Genomic DNA, 23,400 nt, shown 5'->3' with positions numbered 1-23,400 from the left:
TCATGTAGTTCCATTTGAGAGGTTACTAAAAAGTTCCCATGGAAAGTAAAAACAGAGCAGAACCAAAAGAAGTCCATCATTCATGGGGAAACCCCCTACTTGCTCAAATCAAGCAGTCCAGCACACAATCATTTGCTGGTGAAAAACAAAACTAACATAATAGGCATTTTAGAACCCAATATCTACCAAGTACTAGCAAAGACACTTACAATTTTCAACAATCATACTAGAATCCAAAGCTATCATTTTCATTTGTGACTACAAATTTCCTCATAAACAATCAGCACCAACAATTTAGAAGTCCAGGATTCATGAGGAAAAAAACTTTGGAAATTTACTCTTTAAAGTTGTAACAGAAAGCAACTGACAATACACAACACTATGTCGCATTCGACAGCTCTCACAAGCCACATTGTCCTAATCTGACAAGAAAGAAGAACAGATAGCATTTCTACCAGGCTTTCGACCTATGCAACTAGAAATGTGCTTCTCAGAAACGAAGAAGGAGGTTGTCAGAAATGGGAATCGAACAACCTAAATTAGACAGATGTCTACCATGCAATGCAAAATTAGACACAAAATACTGAAATTACCTCAAACTATGGCTTGAATCCCTAACTTCTTAGTTTCCCCAAGCTTAAAGATCTGAACTTCAGCTTTCACCCAAGCTTTGAAGCCCTAATTTCTCATTCCTTGCCACCAAGCCAATGCAACAGCCGAATTAGGGATTTTCATGGTGCAAGCTCAACAAAGTTACCTAAATGGGTTCGAGTTCATGGACGGGTTTATCCAAATTGGTGGTGCGAGCTTGAAACAGAGAGAGAGGGCAAAGGGAAGGGACAACGAGAGAGGGAGAAGATGTCTGAAATAAAGGCGGTACTAATGACGCCAAAGTAAATTAGTCAAGCCTCTTGAATTTTTCAATTTGCCGCGCTAATTTTTATGTGTTTGGGCAAGATTTTGTTAAAGCTACATAACAACTAAAAATGTTATTACAGCTATATACAATATAATATAACAACTACAAAAATAACAACTTAAAATTTTGTTAAAGCTATATAACAAGTAAAAATTTTGTTAAAGCTATACACAATATAGTGTAACAACTAAAAATATCTTAAATTAAAAATTTTGTGAAGCTAACAAAAAACATGAATTTAATCAAAATGTTTTCGGTACCCAATTTATTTTATGCTACTAGCAATTATGTACGGCTTGTAGTCTAACAAGCCGTTAGAAGGATCGAATTAGTTTATGGAACATAAAAATAAACTTGTGAATACATGAACTTTCCACTGATAAATGTTAGGATTAGAATTGATTGAACATATATATATTCAATATTTTCAATTCCAAAGCAATTGTCGTTCAACTTTGTGTTTATTATAAGCTATTAAACACTTAGAAGATCTTAAATTTGAACTTTCACTGATAAACCTTAGGCTTACACTTAGAATATTCATATATATAATTATTTATATTCACTTAGAATATTCAATGTTTTCAATTCCAAAGCAATTGCCGTGTAACTTTGCATTAATTAGAAGCAATTAAACACTTAGAATATTCAATGTTTTCAATTCCAAAGCAATTGCCGTTCAACTTTGTGTTAATTAGAAGCTATTAAACACTTACAAGATCTTAAATTTGAACTTTCCACTAATAAACGTTAAATTAGTGGAAAGTTTGATGGTCAATCCAAAATTTCGACAAAATCGATTAAACTCTCCCAAAGATCAGTTATGGAGTGGACATATATGCAATAACAATCCAAGTCCGGAATGATCGGTTCGGTCGATTCGACCGGTTCAATTGTGTCTCCAGTCTTGTTCAATGGTTAATCCAAAAATTCAATTAAACCGAACAACCTTCAATCAAAGATTAGTTATGGAGTATATATACAGAATATGCAATAACAATGTTTGATCAGTATGATCGGTTTGATCTATTCGATCGTGCTTGACCGGTTCGATCGTGTCTCCAGTCACTTTAATGGTTAATCCAAAATTTTGACTAAACCGATTAAATTCGATCAAACATCAGTTCGACCGGAAATTTAGAGAATTTCACTTTTTGAATTGTTATTTATTTAAAAAATAATTTTTCCATTGTATTAAAAAATTATTTAAGAAATTTAGCGATTAAAGTTTCAAATTATTTCTATTGATCAAAAATTAGAGAGGGGTGATTGGAAATCAAAAATTGGATGTTTGGTCTGAATTGATTTGCAAAAATTGCATTATATCTTACACTCAAAAGTTTAAAAAACAAAACAAAGAAATGATTATTGTAATTATCAAAAATAATAATAACAATTTTGTTAAAACATTTAACGAATCATAATCAAACTTGAAAGTGAATTTGATGGATAGCAATTTCCCATAACACAAAGGCATTTAGAGATTGCACAGAACATTTCAATTGAGACCATGTATGGTGTACGGGCAGGTGCTTGAATAAACACCATGATCTGCAATTCCGCAAATTTGAAACCATATTTGTCCCTTCAAATTTAGTTTGATGTATACAATAATCAAACGAACCAAAACTCACAACCTTCAAGTAATTTTAGACCAACGAAATGTAGACAAGTAATTGCAGCCAGTAGTAGAGCCTTAGCAATTGAAACATATAACAAATAATTCTGGGCCAACAAGCTTAGCAACTATAAAAGATACTAAATCAGATTATATTGGGACAAATCAACTTCAATCCCAAGTCCATCCTCACGAACCCAACTAATTTCCTCATTTTCATTCTCAACAACAGGATTGCCAACATCACTTTGCAAATATGTCTCAACATCCATGGTTGTGCCCATGTTATATCCACCTCTTGCAGTGGTAGAGATAACAACTTGCCAATCCTTATCAGTTGGATCTTCCACATAAAAAACCTGTGATGCTTGTGAAGCGAGTATAAATGGCTCAACATGAGGCCTCACATTTGCAAAATTGACTACAGTAAACCCATCAGCATCTTGTTTCATTCTCGAACCATTTGATATCCAATCACATTTGAATAACACCACCCGATGACCTCCATAAATTAATTCAACAACATTTTTCAAGACGCCGAAGTAGACTAGTTCACTCAAAACTGGATTTTGATCCCTTATACTTGCAAAACTGGATGTTGTTGCATTGACTGTAACACCACTATTCTGCGTTTTTCTTTTCTTCTCAACTTCATTGGTGTGAAACCGAAATCCATTAACAACATACTTGTCATGTTGGATTCCAACAACATCTGGACCTTTAGCAAGGAACCTCAAGTCTCTCAACACCGAAACATTTTGAGGAAGTTCTAACTTGTCAATCTGTAAAAAAAAAAAAAGATGATAAAACTATATTTGAAGTCCTACAATTCAAATTGTACTTAATATTCAGAATTTTACGTACATGTTCAGCAAACCAACAAGCAAAATTTTCGCTGTGCAAGCGCTCTTTTAGATGCTGTGGAACTTGAGGATGCCATTCTTCTATCAATCTACGATGCTGCCTAGAAGTACATGAGTCAAAATTGTAATCATACATTGAATTCTACAATAAAATTTTAATGCATCAAGTTGTAGTTGAACTTACTCTATGTAAGGTGTGACAGCATCACAGTTAAATAAAATATACTGATGTGCTTTACTCAAGATATGAGCATCAAAAACTGTTGCCTTGCCCCTCCCCAAAGGATGTCCTGATTTAGAGAATATATCTAAACCCTCTTCAATTTCCTTATGTACTTCTTCATTTCTGCTTGGACGATTGAATTTTGTCTCAACATAGTCCGCAAGATACAACAAGCAAAAGTTTATGCATTCTTCTGCCAAGTAGCCTTGAGCAATCGAACCTTCAGGCCTACTTTTATTTCGAACATAAGATTTTAATGTTCCTAGGTACCTAAAGTATCATCATTCCAAACTCTCTGTTTAGTTCCACAAATCAAAGAAAGAAAAAAAGTAATAAACATTTAAGGCATAATTAGAATTACAAGCAGTACCTCTCTACAGGATACATCCAACGATAATACACCAGGCCACCTAATTTCACTTCAGTTGCCAAATGAATAGTTAAATGCACCATGACATCGAAGAATGTTGGTGGAAAGCATTTCTCAAGATCGCAGAGTATAACGGCAATTTCACTTTCCAAACGAACCACATCTTGAGGACAAATAACTTTAGAACAAAGCTGCCTGAAGTATCTACTCAATCAAATCAAAGGATAGCGCACTGATTTTGGCAAAGTCTTTCTCAAAGCTATAGGCATCAATTGCTGCATTAGAATATGATTATCATGACTTTTAAGCCCCGAAATTCTTGGTGGCTTTACTCGAACGCATCTTGAGATGTTAGCTGCATAACCATCTGGAACTTTCACTTTTTTTAGCACATTGCAAAACATAGTTTTCTGTTTTTTATCCATTGCAAAGGAAGATGGAGGTAAGTAAACCTTTCCAGGTTCTGTCTCAATGGGATGCAGCTCTTTTCTTATTCCCATTTCTCTCAAATCACGGCGGGAATTATAATGGTCCTTTGCTTTATCCTCAATATCCAGCAATGTCCCCCAAATATTTTCACAAACATTCTTCTCAATGTGCATGAAGTCAAGATTGTGTCTTAAGACATTATCTTTCCAATATGGCAAGTCAAAGAAAATACTCCTCTTTTTCCAATTGAAAGGCAGCTTCGGATTACCTTTCACAAGTTTTCCAAATTTAATTTGCAAGTCTCCCAATTCACTCACAATCATATCCCCGGTTTGCAATGGTGGTCGCTTTCCATGTTCTTCGGTGCCATCAAAGAATTGGGCTTGCTTTCTAAATTTATGCTTACTATCTAAGAATCTCCGATGACCATATAGCAATATTTGAAACTATGAGTCAACCGTCGTGCATGAGTGAACTTGTGACAAACAGGACAAGCATATTCACCTTTAGTGCTCCAGCCAGATAACATTGCATATCCAGGGAAATCACTAATGGTCCACAACAGAGCTGCATGCAATTGAAAATTTTCTTTTTGGGATGCATCATAAGTTTGAATGCCAAAATCCCACAATTCGGTCAATTCTTTAACTAGAGGCTGTAGATAAACATCAATATTATTCCCAGGAGAGGATGGTCCGGGTATTAACAAGGACAACATGAAGTACGGTTGCTTCATACACATCCACGGAGGTAAGTTATATGGTATTAAAACTACAGGCCAAGTACTGTGTGTAGAACTCATGTTGTTGAATGGATTAAACCCGTCAGATGCCAACCCCAATCTAACATTTCGACAATCCTTAGCAAATTCTGGATGTAGATGGTCAAAAGTTTGCCAAGCTGGAGAATCAGCTGGATGTCTCATACAACCATCTTTTGTACGTTTTTCCTCATGCCATCTCATTTGAGATGCAATTTTAGAAGACATAAATAGTCTTTGTAATCTAGATTTTAAAGGAAAATGCCACAATACTTTTTGAGGGATTTTTCTTTTTTCACTAGTTGGATCATTTTCTGAAGCAACCCACCTAAGCTCGTTACATGTTTCGCATGAAGTTCTTTTTTCAGCACTACCCCAATAAAGAGAACAATCATTAGGACATGCATCGATCTTTTCATAACCCAGCCCCAATGTATTCATCAATTTCTCAGCCTCATAGTAAGAAGAAGGCAAATTAGTCATGGCCTCCGAAAATGCTTCTCTCAACAACTCAACAAGCATATTAAAAATCTTGTTACTCATCTTACCAAGGCATTTTAGGTGAAGCAAACGAATAATGAAAGACAACTTCGAGAAATTTTTGCAACCACTGTACAAATCCTGTTGAGAATCATCAATCAATTTGTAAAATTTTTCAGCCTCTGAAACAGGAAAGTCCCCTTCTCTATTCAATTCATTTGTTCCATGTGGTATCCCAAATACATCATGGACCAAGTCTTGCATGTCATTAGTCCCATTTGAAACCCCAATTGATGTATTTTCAGAATTAGATGTGGCTTCATAGTAGTTAGAAAGCTCTCCATGTGCTATCCAATTATTATAACCCTTGATAAAGCCTACCACTTTCAAATGATCATATGCTTCCATTTTAGTCACACAAACACCCATGCCGCAATCTTTGCAAGGACACAAAATCAGTCCGTCACAACTTGATCTAGAAAATGCAAAGTTTAGAAACATTTGAAGTCCTGCCTCATACTTTTCACTTGTTCTTGGAAAATCCATCCAACTTTTATCCATACTTTGAATATAAATAAATGTCCTCCAACAAGCTTCCAAGAGCATGAAAACAACAACTACACATTAGTACTTAGAAAACTAGACAAATCCCATAAAATCATTGAGAATAAGAAGCGCCCTGATTTTTTAAACTCAAGCCATGGCTTACAAGTCCCTAATTTCAAGTTCAAGAATTTACAGTCTACTAAATAAAGCAGCCCAGCAAATAAAGGAAATCAACAAAATGCAAAATTTCTCAACAATCTGTAAAAACAGAATTTGCAAGCAAGCGGATAGAAATTTTATTTACCTAATACCAGAACAAAGCCCTTCGTACCAACTCCTGCACTCGCGTCTTCGGAAAATTCCTAACTTCAATCTGAAATGTCAAAGGTTAAACAAACACATGAGCATGAAGACTAAAGGTGAAATTCAAGAATCTTACTAAATTTCCATCAAAGTATAGATACATCTCTGGTGTGTAGTGATTAATTTTATAAGTTCTCTCTTTAGAAAGGCATGCAACTTACGGCATAGGTAATTGGAAAAAATGATTGATAGAAAAAGCACAGGTTTATGACACGGTTAGACCAGCAGATATTTATGAAGAAAAAGCATTCACCACAGAGAGACAGTGAAATGTGAAAGAAAGAAGAGAATCTATCTAGCTTTTTATTTTATACTCATAATCTTTTTTTGGTCCCAGGATTCTTTTAAGTTGCTATGACTGTTCAGCTAATTGATCTAGAAACAGGACTAAATTGAGAAAAAAAACAGAACCCGTAAGGGTGCTATGTCATCCTGAACTGGGAGGGGTGGAAGTTCGACAAGAAAATGGATAGGGGAAGAAAAAAAAAGAAAAAAAGACTAAAAAATACAATACAGTTTTACACGAAATCCTGCTATTTTCTTGTCTGGCAAATTCAATGCCTACGCCCCATCACAATTAAAAGTTCGTTGGGGTAGTTGCACTCCTTCACCTCCTTTTCCCCTGTAAATCCCTCTCTTTCCCTACCTTTCCAAAGCATCCAAAGTTTCATTCTTCTCCAAAAGTTTCTTCTTGATTCAATCTTTCGAGTATTTCCTTCAATCCATCTTTCAAACTTTAGTTTTGCTAGCTGGGTATACCACATTTTGGCCAAATTAGTAAGGGTGCTATGTCATCTATGACCAATGTGCAGTTCAACAAGAAGTCCATTAATTAAGTCCTTAAATATTAATTTTCATCAACATATTTCTTAAACTTTTGCACTTGTCTTGCAAAAAGGTCATTCCAGTCACCCCATTGCTATTTTGATCTTCATCAAAGAGCTTCCAAGTCGATTTCTATTCATAACCTAAACAGAGCTTCAATTACAACTAAGTTTCATATATTAACATTAAAAGAGATTCACAGAAAAAAATGAAAAACAGGGGGGAATTGACATTTTATCGAACAGGTTATGGGCAACAGCTTCATTGTGTTTACCACTTCAATTTTGGAACAAGATAAGCGCACCTGAAGTATCTTCCCGCTTTCCCAATGTAGAGCTCCGTTCTTCAGCTTTTACTTCCTGCCTGCCCTTCCAGATGTCTTAGCCGAGGGATTTAAAGTTGAGGTTAGAAAAGATGAAGATGGTTGTTTGCGGAGATAGCTTCGATTGCTACCAACATTCTGGACTGGCCGAGATAGCTTGTATGCTGAGAGGTGAGAGAGATGAGAAGAAGAAAATTTTCACCAAGTCCTTTTGCCGGCAAAATGAAACTTCACAGTACTTCAGCAAGTGTTTTGGAGCCAAAATAAAACGATGTCGTTTTCTGTGTTTTTTCGATTTTTTTTTTGGTTCATCTCACAGTTTCCAGAGTGTCGTCATAGGTAGCCTAAAGGCACATTATTATTTGTATATCATGATAAAATAAAAAAATTATAGTACATATTATTGAATTTATTAATAAGTGTCATGATATGTTTACTATAGTGGCACAAACCAGCAAGTGTCCTTATAGGCATGTCAGGAAAGATCATTTTTGTTGTAGTGATCTGTAGGATGCCTTTATACATTGCATGCATCATTGTTTGATTGAAGGGGAAGCTCCAGGAAATTTGAGAGCCTAGTGAGATTTGTTAGTTGCCGCGAGTTAGAGAAAAAACTATGGCTTGGTCTTATTGTTGAGATTTGATTAATAAAATTTTTAAGTATTTGTTGAATTTAATTATTTTTCTCTTTTCACATATTTCTTTATGTGTTAAAAATCGCTTCTGCTGTGTGAAATTTTTTTATTCCAATAAGTAGTATCAGATTCATAGGTTTTTATGTTAGGTGTTCGTCAAGTTAGAATAACAAGGAGATGCTAACAGGATTTTGAAGTGTGAATTTTTTTTTTTAAGAGTTAGAGTACTCAAACATCGGATACAATTTGAGATTGCTTTTCAGACGCGAGCTTCCAACTCACATTACGAAACTTATTAGTCTAGTTTTCCTTTTTCTAGAATTTCTTTTCCTATCAGAATTTGGCTATTATTTTTTATTGCTATAAAAGTAGGGAACAAATTAGAAGTAGGGTTTGGCTAATTCTCTTTTTTCTCTAGCTATCCTTCGACTCTCCGTTTCTCTCTCGGAACGTGACTTTTGCAATTTTCATCTTTTTGCTGGGGTTATCTGCATCAGGAGCAATTAGAGCCCTTTTCCAGTCAAAGGATAACTTGAGAATTTGGTTTTACAGACAACTATGAGATCAAATTTATTTTAATTGTTTCTTCCAATTCATTGGTATTTGTATGCTTCCTAATTTCACTGCTTATCATTATTGTATTGTTTGAATATCAAGGGCTCGATATTTAAATTAACCTAATAATCTACTACCAATTAAAATAGTTGAATCCATAATTTTTTGACTATTTTAAACCTTGTGATGAGTGGCATGATTAAGTCTGTGTCAGGAAGACATACGATCAAATCTAAATAAACCCTCATAACATTTTTGTTGGTTAAAACTGGACTTTTTTAATTTTTAATGCAATTGAGAGATTGAATCCTATGGTCATACTTAGGGTTATCTTTTGATTAGGGAAGTAGTTAACAATTGTACATTGACTACTAATATAGTAAGGAAAAGTTGGCTGTGAAGGCCTATTTTATCAATGAATGATTGAATTTAGTCTTGCATCAATTGTTTCTCCTTTGACTAGAACTTTTATTTTAATTGTGTGTTTCAATTCATTTGTATTTGTATGTTTCTAATTTCACTCCTTATGATTATTGTATGGTTTTGAATATCAAGGGTCTGATATTTAAATTAACCTAATAATCTACTACCAATTAAAATAGTTGATTCCATAACCGTTTGACTATTTTAATCCTTGTGATGACTGGCATTATTAGATTTGTATCAAGGAGACATACAATATAATCTAAATAAACTCTCGTAATATTTTTGTTGGTTAGAACTAGACTTTTCTAATTTTTAATGCAATTGGAAGATTGAATCCTATGATCATACCTAGGGTTATCTTTTGATTAGGAAATTAGTTAACAATCATACCTTGATTACTGATACAGTAAGGAAAGTTCACTGTCAGAGCTTGTTGATAGCTATAACTAGTTTATCAATGAATGTTTGAATTTATTCATGCATCAAGGATCAGTTGAGTGAAGCATTTCTAAAAGTTACTCCTTTGACTAGAGCTATGCTTATTATAGATTTAATTTTAGTTTAATTCCATTTAATTACTTATATGTGAATTAATTGTTTATTTTAACTTTTCAAAAACCCTCCATTAACTCTTGATCTAAAAGAAATAGATTTTCTAAATCCTTATGGAGACGACCCTACTCACTGCTACATACAATTAATATTTTCTCGAGTAGGTTTTTTTATCATTGACCAAATTCGACACATGTCATTACAAATCAAATTTTGTTCTCATTTATAATTTGTTTATACATTAGAAAACCACAGTTAACATTCATATATGCATAGGGCTGCAAACGAGCCGAGTCGAGTCGAGTTTTAAGCTAATCGAGCCGAGTCTCGACTAAACTTTAGCAAACTCGACGAGCCGGCAATTTTCGAGCTTGAGCTCGACTCGAATCAAGTCGAGCCGAGCTCGAGCTCGAAAAAATAAAAAATAATTATTTTATTTTTAAAAAAATAAATAAAATAATATTTTTTTTAATAAATAATAAAATATTAAGGATATATACGTAATTTTACTATGAAAATAAAAAATAAAAAATATATATAATATACATAATTTTATTATTAAATAAAAATAAATAAATATATATATATATATATAAATATATATACTCAAGCTCGCGAGCTAACGAGTTTAATATTCTGAGTTCGAGTTCGAGCTCGAGTTTGACTCGAGCCGGCTCGAGCTCGACTCAAGCTTGATTAATATCGAGCTCAACTCGAGCTTGACTCGCGAGCGGCTCGATTCGTTTGCAGCCCTATATATGCATCTATCATCTAATAATTGCTAAAGTAACCGGAAACTCCTCTGTGACTAATACATTAAATTTTTTTCCAATAATATACAAGTATTGTACGAGTGAACTTTAAATGGATTGTATGCACAGTTCATGAGAAAGGTATTGTGAAATTGTATCCTATATCTTATTTCATTGCTTATAAAAAAAAAAAAAAAAGACTTGTATTTCGTGAATGTTGCATCTTATGTTTCATGTTTCACGAGGAACAAAGAATGGATGTGACTTGGAGCGGTCACCTCAAGCCCATTGCTTCCCGCTAAAGCTAAGAATGAAAAGAAAGGAAAATAGGGGGAACAAAGTGCAAGAAGGACGACGACATTTGAACCAATCACAAAGTGGCAAAATTTTGGGACCACTCACCAGCCAATCACAATTGGCCACATCACCCAAATAACCGCCCTTGCATTCCCAAAGGGAATATAGGGGAGAAAAAGTAACGAGACGTTTGGTAAGAGAATTTCGGAACGGAGAATTGAAATAAACTACATAATTTTTGTTTGAATTACTACTATCCTAATTGAAATTTTGGAACTATATCTAAAAATTTGGAATTCTCCAATTCCCTAGTAACCTGGAAGGTTTTGAACGAAACCCAAGTCTGATTCCCCTTTAGAAACGGAGCTCATCCCGTCACCTGTTAAAAAAATTAATATATAATTATATACATATATAATTATATATAATATATATATTACAATTATATATTTTATTATAATATTAGTGTAATTATATAATATATTTATAACTATTATAATATATTCATAATAATAATAATCATTATTATTATCATTATTATATACACATATATAATATATTATATAAATACATATATTATAATTATTTAATTAAATATAATTATAATTATATAATATATATTATAAATTTATTAATATTATATGATAATACATTTGTAGTATTTATAAATATATTTATAAATTTATATTATATGTACATATAGTTATTATATATATGTCTATATAATAATAATAATATATTATATATTTATATTTATTATTATAAATATAATAATTATTATTATATTTAATATATAATATACAGTATAATTATAATTATAATATAGTAGTGTAATTAATATATATATAATATAATATTTCTATAATTATATTTAATTATATATGATACATAATTATCCATAATATTTAATTTAATTAGTTACAAACTTATAATAATGATATTATTAGCTATATGTATTATATAATGTATATTAGTATATATAGTATAATTGATAATTATACTAAATTTGCTAATACATTTAATTAGTGAAAATTTCTTATATCTCATTTCGAAAGAGCCAACGAACCAAACATCAATTATAGTAATAATATATATTTTTGGTACTGAACCAAACAGATGCATTGAAATGACTGACTCAATTCCAAATCCAAGATATGTGATCCCAATTCCAAATTCGATTTCAAAGTACGAACCAAATGCCACCTTAGTTCACGTGCGGAGGAGGACGACATTTGAACCAATCACAAAGTGGCAAAATTTTGGACGACCGCCCACCAGCCAATCACAATTGGCCACATCACCAAGACAACCACTCATTTGAGCCCTTGGATTCCCTATATACACATATACTATGAGGTGAAAACCGCGCATGCCTAGGGGTGGCAATGGGGCGGGTAGGCCTGTCAACGGTCCGGATCCGTGAAATAGGAGACAAAACTTCTGCACCAACAACTTGAGAATGAGGACTTTCAAACACGGTTTTCTCAATGAACTAATGAGCAAAACTTACATTACCAAACATTAAGATGAAATAGTTTTATAGAGAATTCAAGAGTGATTTTTATAAGTTGAGCCAATCTAGAGAAGCACAAATACAACTCTATATATATACATATATATATATATATATATATTTTCTAAATACATCTAACGTCAACTGCACTTGTAAAAGCTACAACAAATTCACCCACAAACTTAAAATATGAACCAAGACCAAGCAATAATGTCTATTTTCTTAAATTCACAGTAATATCCAATGCCACATACTTCGACAAAATTAATACAGCAGCAGATTAAAATGCAAATTGTGAATAGCACATAACCCCCTGACCATTCTCCTCACTCAATTGATTAATCATCACGTCCACTATGCAGCATAATCTGAAAAACCTAGAGTTCATCAAACTGTGAACATTTTAGTCCAAGACTAAAATAAATACATACATGCATATGCATGCATGCATACATATATATACATATATGTGTACGTGTATGTATGTATATATATATGTATATATTTCTTTCCCTCAGCAAAGATTATTACACAATGTAAGAAACATCAACATGCTATACCTCACAACAATCAAATTTTAACTTTGAGTAAAATTTGTAAAATGGAAAAAAAAAGACAAAATACAAAATGAAAACCCAGAACTCTATTGACTCACCTGATGATCAGGATTCTAAAACATAAAATTCCTAGGCTTTTTCACATGCAAGAACCCCTAATTCAGAGTGAACAAAACCAGCCACAACCCTCAACTTTAACAACTGAAAATACAAATAACAAAAATAAAAGACCAAAAATTTTTTGTACGCATTATTGGCCTCAGACGCATGTGGAGCAGTGATAATGAAAGTTTAAAGTAAGGCTCAGGTCTGTTATCAAAAGTCAGGCAGAGATGAGGGTACTGCCATGGCTGCAGATCCAGTTGCATTTGAAGGGGAAAAATGAACCTCAAATGCCATCAGGGTTGCCTCACCAATATATGGCAATCAACTTAAAGCCTGAAATACAGCTAAATAAACTAAAATTGTAATGTCATATTGCAAAAAACCTATGATGTTCCTTATTCCTCCCTGTTTTGATTCTAAAATCTTCTAATAAATGTCTTGAATTTTTGTGGCACTATACTTCTATTATTATTCGAAAACTGGTGGTCTTAAATTGTCCAGTAATTCTGAAAGTCATCATTAAAATCAATCAAGTAGCTAAAAGACAACGAAATGAATTCCATTTAGCATACGATTCCTTTTCCAAAAAGAACAATCTTTTTTTTGGTTTCCAACAAATTTTAGACGCGACAAAAGAATGTGAGAAGAAGTCCACTATTGAATACACATAGATACAACTAAGAACTCGAAAAATGAAGTAGCACAGCAGTCATTTTGCAATATTTAGCAGGCTGACTGACTCAAGTAGAGTTTATTAAAACCTGACCAGAGAAGTACAAAAGATGGAGAATTAAGACCAGTGACGATATAAATGATGGAAAAGGAGCCTGAAAATATGCTTTCTCATTATCTCTGAAGCATGCTTTGATCAATTTCAAGTGGATTCACAGCTTTTGACATCACACCTAATGCCTGCTGCAGAAAACTTGCATACATACGCACACACCATTTCCATTTGACAATAGATTGTCAGCAGATAGAAGAAAAGTATGGCAATAGAAAGAACATTTTCATTGCAGGCCCAACATTTTCAACTGCCCAAATACCAACAGAACAGATCAAATATCAGACCATAAGAGAATATTACCTATAAATGGAAAAAGGAACAGAAACAAAAAAATGCTCACCCATGATACAATTTTCTGGTCTCTTCAAATGTTCAGATTTATAGCAATTTGCAGCATACAAATTGACAACACGTGACCAGAATAGGTTTTCTTTTGTTTTCTTATTAATCAAGTTCGATAATTATGGTCTAAACTTCAAGAAAGAAATGAGTAGGACATCTGGTAGCTATCAAATCAGGCACAACTAGCATAACAGCTATGAAGAGATAATCTAAAGATGGGAAAGAAGTTTCATTTTGTATTTCTTTTTGTTGACAATGGGAGCAGATATGTGAAGAAGAATAAGAAGAAGAAAACAGAATCTATTACCCATGCTAAAACTTTGTAACAATGCATATAAAACATTACCTATGGTAAAAAAAGGACCCAACTGCAAGGGAAAAAATCTGCGTTAGGCAAACTGTCCTTGAGCAAATTAAAGAGCCCAAGACTTGAAATTCATCTGATACTGCAGAAGATTACCAACTATATAAAATTAAAATGCACTAATTGAACAATTGCCTAAATAATTGAACAAAATGCCAAAAAATTGATGAAAAATAGTATGCAATTATGCTGGTATCCAGAACAATGTACAGACAATTTCTGTATAAACTGAACTGCTTTGGCGGAATTGTATACAAAACTCAAAAGGGTACTCGGTAAACTAAAGCAATTTGCAATTAAACAGCATATAGCAATCTCAGAAATGTAGAAATTTTCAAAAGGAAAAACTTTTGTATAGCACAAAAGCGAGAGTGCCAGACTTACCACCGTGACTATGAAGCTCTGAACTCTTTACTGCCTTCAAGAAAATTATGTAGCATTCCTTTTTTTCCGGTAATTGATTGAATTAAGTGCCTGAAGAGTGAAGAAGTTTGGGCTTCTGAATGTTTATAGTCATCAACAGGTAATAAAAGTCATAAAAAAATGAAAGTTAACGGACATGCAAAGCTCGATGGATGTGGTCCGCACAAAATACAGAAAAAAAAATGGCAGTAGTAGAATTGAATACTTATCCTCAAACACTAATTCTTTTTTTCTTTATCGACTTGGTTGATGTCACGCTGAACAGAATCCAAGATCATTCCAAACCTGCTTAATGAAGTTTCCATCATTACAATCCTATGCTCAAGTTCTTCAATAATTTGGCCTGCTCAACAAGTAAACACCGGAAACCTAGAAGAAAAACCTTGTATATTCTGGAAAACAAGCTTGTTTAGACAACATGCAATACAGAGTTACTACATTCTCATATCCAATTGAAAGTCCAAGCGGGAAGGCAGAATCTTCGGAACAAAATTGTTCTTTCAAAGTTGAGGATACTATTTAATTGATAATTGTAAACTTACACTTCTATTCAGGAAGGACCATTTGCACATTTGATTGGCAGGAGATCTAGAAATTTGCATTTGACTCTCTTCCCTTGGGAAATCAAGAACACCTGGTCGACAACGAAGGAGATATCCAAGAGACAAACCAAAGAGAGGGAGCGGGTAGAACAAGGTCTACTTTTGATATACATTGAACCATTGTTCCTGATACCAAGCAAGAAACGGATGGCGGAACTTTGGGGTTTGGAGGAGAGAGAAGAATACCACCTAAAAGCTTAGAAGAATCTCAGCTTTGTCCTCGTTTATCACATACTTCTACATACAGCAGAAAGGGTAAACGAAAGAAGGCAATTTTGACCAAAAAAATTTAAAAAACAAAATAAAAGAGGAAGAAAAGGATGAAGAGGAGAGGAGATGAATGAAAAAATGAAAAACGGAAAAGCACTGAGGGAGTGGGTAGAAATGTGCGAAGTTGCCTAGCGAAGTGGGTAAGCTGCCGATGTCCATCGAGCCCCGCATTAAAAAATCGCCCTCAGAACTCTTTCTTCCAATTGTTAATTGTTAACCAACAAACACGTGAGAATCACATGCAAATGGAGGACGATTATGTTGAGATGCCTTGAATTAGATATTCAACCTTCGCTGAGCTGTACGGTATATATTAGTTACCGTGTCTGTTTTATTTTGGGTCTTGTTTTGGGCCTATTTTTGGGTCCAGTCTGTTTGGTTGTATATATATACACCTTATTTTAGTTTGTAAACTATTCCGATTACAACCCTAATAAAATCTGATTTCCCCAAGTTGTTCTTGTCTGTTCTTGTTTGTTCTTCTGTTCCGCTGCATCTGTTATAACAAACTGGTATCAGAGCTCTAGGTTTGTCCTAGGGCTCGGATCACGCAACAACATGTCTGCTTTGAACATCAAGATCGACAAGTTCACCGGGAGAAATAGTTTCAGTTTATGGCAGATCAAGATGCGGGCTCTGTTAAAGCAACAGGGTCTGTGGAGTCCGCTGACGAAGAAGAAATCGGATTCCGTTGATGAAGAGTCGATGAGTCTGGAGGAAAAGGCTCACTCGACAATCATGCTGTGCCTGGCAGATGATGTCATCACTGAGGTCGCCGGTGAAGAAACTGCTGCGGGTTTGTGGGTTAAACTTGAAAGTCTCTATATGACGAAGTCTTTAACCAACAAGTTGCTCCTAAAGCAACGTCTGTTCGGTCTGCGTATGCAGGAAGGTACTCCTCTTCGAGAACATTTAGATCAATTAAATACAATTCTTCTTGAATTGCGTAATATTGATGTTAAAATTGAGGATGAGGATGCCGCGTTGATTCTGTTAGTGTCTCTACCGTTATCGTATGAGAATTTTGTTCAGTCTTTTATTGGCGGTAAAGATACAGTGACTTTAGAAGAAGTAAGATCAGCACTGCATAGTAGAGAGTTGCGCCATAAGGCGGCTGGTAATGTTACAGATAATCAGGCTGCTGGGCTAGTTGTCAGCAGTGGTAAAGGAAAATTGGGAAAAAGAAGTCCGGAAACAAGAAGCAGTTCTCTAAAGGTCCCAAGCCGGATGATGTCTGTAACTATTGCAAGGAAAAGGGTCATTGGAAATCTGATTGTCCCAAGAAGAAGAAACAGCAGGAAAAACAACACGCTTCAGCTTCAGTTGCAGAAAAGGAAGCGAAAATTCAGAAGAAGACCTGGCCCTAATTGCAAACGAACCAACACATCACTCTGATGTGTGGGTTCTTGATTCTGGGGCGTCCTATCACATATGTCCAAATAGGGAATGGTTTACAACATATGAGCAGATAGATGGCGGAAATGTCGTGATGGCTAATAGCGCTGTCTGCAAGGCTGTTGGAATCGGTTCGATTAAGATCAGGACACATACTGGAAAAATTGCCACACTGAACGAAGTCAGGCACGTCCCAAAATGACGAAGAATCTGATATCACTTAGTACTCTTGACAGTAAGGGTTTCAGGTTCAGCGGAGGAAGTGGAGAGTTGTGCATCAGTAAAGGTTCATTAGTGGTTCTCAAAGGAGTTAAGCATGGCACCCTGTACATCTTACAAGGTTCTACGCTAACAGGTTCTGCCGCTGCTGCTGTTGCATCTTCTGAAGATCGCAGGTCTGATATGACCAAGCTGTGGCACATTAGGCTTGGTCATATGAGCGAAAGGGGATGCAGATTCTGTCTAAACGTGATCTTCTAGAAGGCCACAAGGTCACCGATCTTGGATTCTGTGAACATTGTACTTTCGGTAAACTACATCGCAGAAAGTTTGGGAAGGCAATTCACAGGACAAAAGGCACACTGATTACATCCATTCTGACTGTTGGGGTCCTTCACGAGTTGAGTCTTTGGGAGGCTGTCGGTATTTTTTATCCATGATTGATGATTATTCAAGGATGACTTGGGTAATCGTTATGAAGGAAAAAGGTGAAGCTTTCAAGAACTTCAAGCAGTGGAAGGCCTTAGTGGAGAATCAAACTGGAAAGAAGATCAAAAGGCTGAGAACTGATAATGGTCTGGAATTCTGTTCAAAGGAGTTCGATGAGTTCTGCAAAGATGAAGGAATTGCGGCATCACACAGTTCGACACACACCACAACAAAAGGTGTAGCAGAACGCATGAATCAGACACTTCTAGAGAGAGCACGGTGTATGCTCTTCAATGCTGGTTGCCAAGGAGGTTCTGGGCGGAAGCAGTGAGCACGGCCTGCTTCTTGATCAATCGTGCACCTCATACAGGTATAGACTGCAAGATACCTTATGAAGTGTGGTCTGGTATGTCCCCTACTTACTCAAATTTGAAGGCTTTTGGTTGTACTGCGTATTATCATGTCAGTGAGGGCAAACTAGAACCAAGGGCTAAAAAGGGAGTGTTTCTGGGATATGGAGATGGGGTTAAAGGGTATAGAATCTGGTCACCCTCAGAAAAGAAAGTTATACTTAGTAGAAGTGTAATTTTTGATGAAAACTCTATACTTAACCCCCTTGTGAAGACTGTTGTTGAAGAAAGTGCAGGTGTTGATAAACAGGTGGAGCTACAAATCATTCAAAATGGTTTTGAATCACAGCAGCAATTTAGTGATCATCAACAGCTATCCTTTGAAACTGAACCTCCTGCAGAAGTAGAGTCTCCAGAACCTACATCAGCAGAAAGGTTGGCACCTATATCCCATACTGCGTCAGAAACTCAGCAGCATGGTATTGCTTATGATCGTGCGAGGAGAGTGGGAGTACAAGCTCCCAGCAGGTATCGGGATTTTGTAGGTTATGCATTTCAGGTTGCTGAGGAGGTGGATTCTCCGAGCCCTCTACCTATAGAGAAGCTATTTCAGGCAGTGAGTCAGCTCAATGGCTTGCTGCAATGGGTGATGAAATGGAGTCGTTACACAAGAACGGCACTTGGGAATTGGTCAAACGGCCAGCAGAGAGAAAGGTTGTGACTTGCAAATGGGTCTTTAAAAGGAAGGAAGGAATTTCTCCAGCTGAGGGCATCAAGTATAAAGCACGTGTTGTTGCAAGAGGGTTCACTCAAAGAGAAGGAGTAGACTACAATGAGATTTTCTCACCAGTGGTCAGACACACTTCTATCAGGGTGCTACTAGCAATGGTTGCACATCAGGACTTAGAACTTGAGCAGCTAGACGTGAAGACAGCTTTCCTACATGGAGAGTTAGATGAAGAGATTTATATGACTCAGCCAGATGGATTCCATGTTCCGGGAAAAGAAATTATGTATGCAAGTTGAAGAAATCTTGTATGGATTAAAGCAGTCCCCAAGCAGTGGTAAAAAGATTTGACGGCTACATGATTGAGCTAGGCTACAACAGAAGTCAGTATGATTGTTGTGTATATCACAACAAACTTGAAGATGGTTCGATGATCTATTTGATTCTGTATGTAGATGATATGCTCATAGCTGCGAGGAACAAAGCTGATATACAGAAGTTGAAAAGTCTTCTCAGTGCAGAGTTTGAGATGAAAGACTTGGGTGCAGCACAGAAAATTTGGGAATGGAGATTTTCAGGGATAGAAGTCAGAAGAAGCTTTTCTTATCACAGAAGAGCTATATTGAGAAGGTACTATCCAGATTTGGCATGTCTACAGCAAAGCCCTTGAATACTCCGAGTGCAGCGAATGCTCAACTATCAGTTACACTCGCACCACAGTCAGAAGCCGAGATAGAGTATATGGCTAAGGTTCCCTATTCTAGTGCAGTGGGTAGTTTGATGTATGCCATGGTCTGCACTAGACCTGATCTGGCACATGCAGTCAGTGTTGTTAGCAGATTTATGGCTAATCCTGGGAAGGAGCACTGGCTGGCCGTGAAGCGAATTTTTCGGTACTTGAGGGTACATCTGATGTTGGTCTCATCTATGGAGGTGATACAGAGTGTTTGGTTACAGGCTATTCAGATTCTGATTATGCTGGAGATGTTGATAGTAGGAGGTCGATGACTGGTTATGTTTTCACTCTTGGGCATTCTGTAGTTAGTTGGAAAGCAACTCTACAACCTACAGTGACTCTGTCCACTACTGAGGCAGAGTATATGGCACTGACGGAGGCTGCTAAAGAGGGAATTTGGTTAAAGGGGCTGGTTGGAGATCTTGGCCTACATCAGGATCAGGCTAATATATATTGTGATAGTCTCAGTGCAATATGTCTAGCCAAGGATCAAGTTCATCATGAGAGGACTAAACACATTGATGTCCGATATCACTTCTTGAGATCTGAGACAAGGATCAAGGTGAAGAAAATTGGCACTGCTGACAATCCTGCTGATATGTTCACCAAGCCGGTTCCTCATAGCAAGTTCAAACATTGTTTGGATTTGCTAAATGTCCTAAGTTTCTGATGGCCCTTATGGGCATTCTGATGGTACTTAGAGATAATTCTCTGAGTACATCTGGCACTTCATTAGTGCGTCTGTTACATCTTTTCGGGAAGATTCAAGTCAAGGTGGAGATTTGTTGAGATGCCTTGAATTAGATCTTCGACCTTCGCTGAGCTGTTCGGGGGTCTCCCTGCCCGGTCAGTGCAAATTCTCAGTGCAACAGGGAGAATTGATAGTGCAACAGTATCAGCTTACCTTTCTGCAGAGAAAACCACAAATTCTGAAAAACCTTATTTGGCAATGCCTTATGCTGCCCAACCCGAACTGGTGACTACATAATCACATGAATTTCTTCCAATTATGCGATCCTGTTGCATTGAATACAGTATAAATATTCACTCCCCAAATTCTGAGATCCAAACTTCTTGCCATCTCAAAGAAGCACTATAACCAGCATCCTTCATATTGGTGCTCAAATACCCTAACATTTCATGTATCTCACAGCAGACAGGATGGGCTTCATCTTTAGATGCAAAACAGTGTGCTATACCAGAAATGTTAATCCAACTGCACCCTACCTCTTTTGTCAGACCTTTTTCCCTCATTCCTCTTCTCACCCTATTTACATATTCCCAGTTTCCTTCGGCTGCATAAATATTTGAAAGTAGCACATGGTAACCTGTCGTCTTATCTCCTCCGGCCAAGGCAAGCAACTTGTCAGCAACAACTTTTCCCAATTCAAAATTTTTATGTATTCGACAAGCAGCAAGAAGTGAACCCCAGATTCCCAGAACATTACACTCCTCATCTATTTCATCAGCAAACATGTATGCTTCAACCACTCTACCAACTCGTCCTAACATGTCCACACACAAGCATAGTGCTCCAGAGAGGGCTGCACCTCATGATCTCTCATTGACTCAAAAATTTGAAGACCTTCAGTAATCAATCCTGAATAACTGCATGCAGACAAGGCTGCTAGGAAGGGAACTCCGTCTTGGAATCCACTTCCCCTCCAGGCATTAAAAAGCAAGATAGCTTTGTCACCCATCCCATGTTGGCCATAACCCACTATCATGTTAGTATAAGTAATAGAATTTTTATTGGGTGACTTTTCAAAAACACTTTCTGCATAGTGGATTGCACCTGATTTTGAGTACATGTCCACCAGGGCAGAGCCCACAAAGACATTATCATCCAGAAAGTTGCGAATAGCAAAACCATGAATTGCCTTACCCAGAGCTAAACTTCCCGACTGACTGCATGCAGGGAGAATTGATGCCAATGTGACAGCAGTTGGAGTGAGATCCAGCTCAAGCATCTGCCTAAGGACAGCAAAAGATTTCTCAATTAACCCATTATGGGTATTTGCTGAAATCATAGCATTCCACATGGCTGGGTCTCTATCCTTTGAGCAGTTCATATTGAACACTGCTTGTGCAGCTTTCATCATACCAGATTTAGCATACATATCTATTAGATAAGTATTCATCCCTTCAAATTGAATTCTATGCCTGATCAAGTAAGCATGGGTCTGTTTTCCAATATCCAGATTTCTTAAATTTGATGCTGCAGAAAGTACAGCAGCGATAGTTACACCATCAATCATAAATTTTTGAGATTGCATCTCGTGCACAAGCATCAATCCCTCAACATCCATTCCATTCTGTACTAGTGCAGAAACCATTGTATTCCAAGAAACAATATCTCTTTCTTGCATTCCATTAAAAACTCGAAATGATTCACTAATGCTATTGCACTTCGAATACGTGGACACAATGGCATTTTGAAGGATAGCATGTGATACCAATGAATTCTTAATCAAGGATGCGTGTAGCTGCTGAGCAAAACATAGACTCTGCAATTGTGATTTTGCAGTTAACGCTGAAAGAAAAGTCACATCATCAACTCCAACATCATCTTGTGCCTCTAGTGCTTCGAGAAAAAGATGAAGTGCTTCAATGGCACAATTATTCTGAACACATCCACCAATGAGAGAGTTCCAAATCTCTATATTCCTCTCCAAGCAATGGTCAAAAATCCTCCTAGCATCAGCAAGGCAACCGAGCTCAGCATACATATATATTGCTGAACTCACGACAAACAAATCATTAACATACTCATCCCCAAATTTAATAACCATGCCATAAAGAACATGAGCAATTTGAACATCCATCACTCTAGAAGTGGCCGGAAACACATTAACAAAACTAACAGGAGTCGGTTTTATACCCATTTTCAACATCATCACAAAATGGACTAGCCCTTCAACAGGTCTCTCTGTTTTCAAATACCAAGAAATCATGGTGTTCCAAGCAACCACATTTCTTTTAGGCATAGTACTAAACACCCTTTTCACCAAGTCACAGCTATATAAAGCATCAAAACTGCTCAGGCAAGTGGCATACATATTCAAAAGAGAGTTATAGACAATCCTACCAGCGTATATACCCGACCTCAAAATATGACAAAGAACTGCTTTACCTATTCTGAGCCCTCTGGTTTTGGCGCAAGCTTTCAGAACAGATGAGTAAGTGTAAGGATCAGGCTGGTGCTGACTGGAACTCTTCATCATTTTGGAATACAAAGCAATGGCTTGGGCGATCAGGCTGGTGTTGAAGAAGAATATGTACGGTTGGATTGGGCGAATGAGGTGGTGGTGGTGAACGAGCATCTGTGTGGCAAAGGCAAAGCGGAGGAAGACATGATGGTCTGACTTAGCCGCATTTGGATAGCATGGCCCTGTTTGGTTCTCACACCTACACTATACCTTTGATAAGGGTTATGTAATGTCATCAAATTTAATGGCAAGTTTTTAGTTTAAATAAATATGCCAATTCTTATTTCTAGCCTGTTTTTTTTGAAACTTGAACATTTTTTGGAAATCATATTTATGCTCAAGTCTTCAATCAGTTACACATTTCAAGTATAACCGAAAATCCATTTTTTTTACTAGCTAGTGTTACCAGAGTCCTTACCATGGACATATGAATTTGT

General features: G+C 36.2%; 1 protein-coding gene and 1 pseudogene across 1 annotated transcript; both read right to left on the bottom strand.

The window, feature by feature from the left end:
* Positions 1 to 4,205: 4,205 nt before the first annotated feature.
* LOC113769150 lies at positions 4,206 to 6,091 on the bottom strand. Its single transcript, XM_027313623.1, has 2 exons — positions 4,927 to 6,091; positions 4,206 to 4,831 (listed from the first exon to the last, which is right to left on the bottom strand). The coding sequence occupies exons 1-2, from the start codon at positions 6,089 to 6,091 to the stop codon at positions 4,206 to 4,208; spliced, it is 1,791 nt and encodes a 596-aa protein (XP_027169424.1).
* Positions 6,092 to 20,784: 14,693 nt separating this feature from the next.
* LOC113769149 lies at positions 20,785 to 23,077 on the bottom strand (annotated as a pseudogene).
* Between the last annotated feature and the right edge of the window lie 323 nt (positions 23,078 to 23,400).

This window comes from Coffea eugenioides, chromosome 4 (assembly GCF_003713205.1).
Source record: "Coffea eugenioides isolate CCC68of chromosome 4, Ceug_1.0, whole genome shotgun sequence".
NCBI lineage: Eukaryota > Viridiplantae > Streptophyta > Magnoliopsida > Gentianales > Rubiaceae > Coffea > Coffea eugenioides.
Note: the sequence above shows the minus strand (reverse complement) of the source record. Positions and strands in the feature narration are given on the sequence as shown.

Bases quoted from the DNA above. Each gene is read 5' to 3' on its own strand.
- LOC113769150 (XM_027313623.1), bottom strand. From the start codon at position 6,091: ATGGGTGTTTGTGTGACTAAAATGGAAGCATATGATCATTTGAAAGTG. The intron at 4,832-4,926 runs GTGAATATGCTT...GGAGATTCTTAG, and splicing joins ATCTGGCTGGAGCACTAAAG to ATAGTAAGCATAAATTTAGA.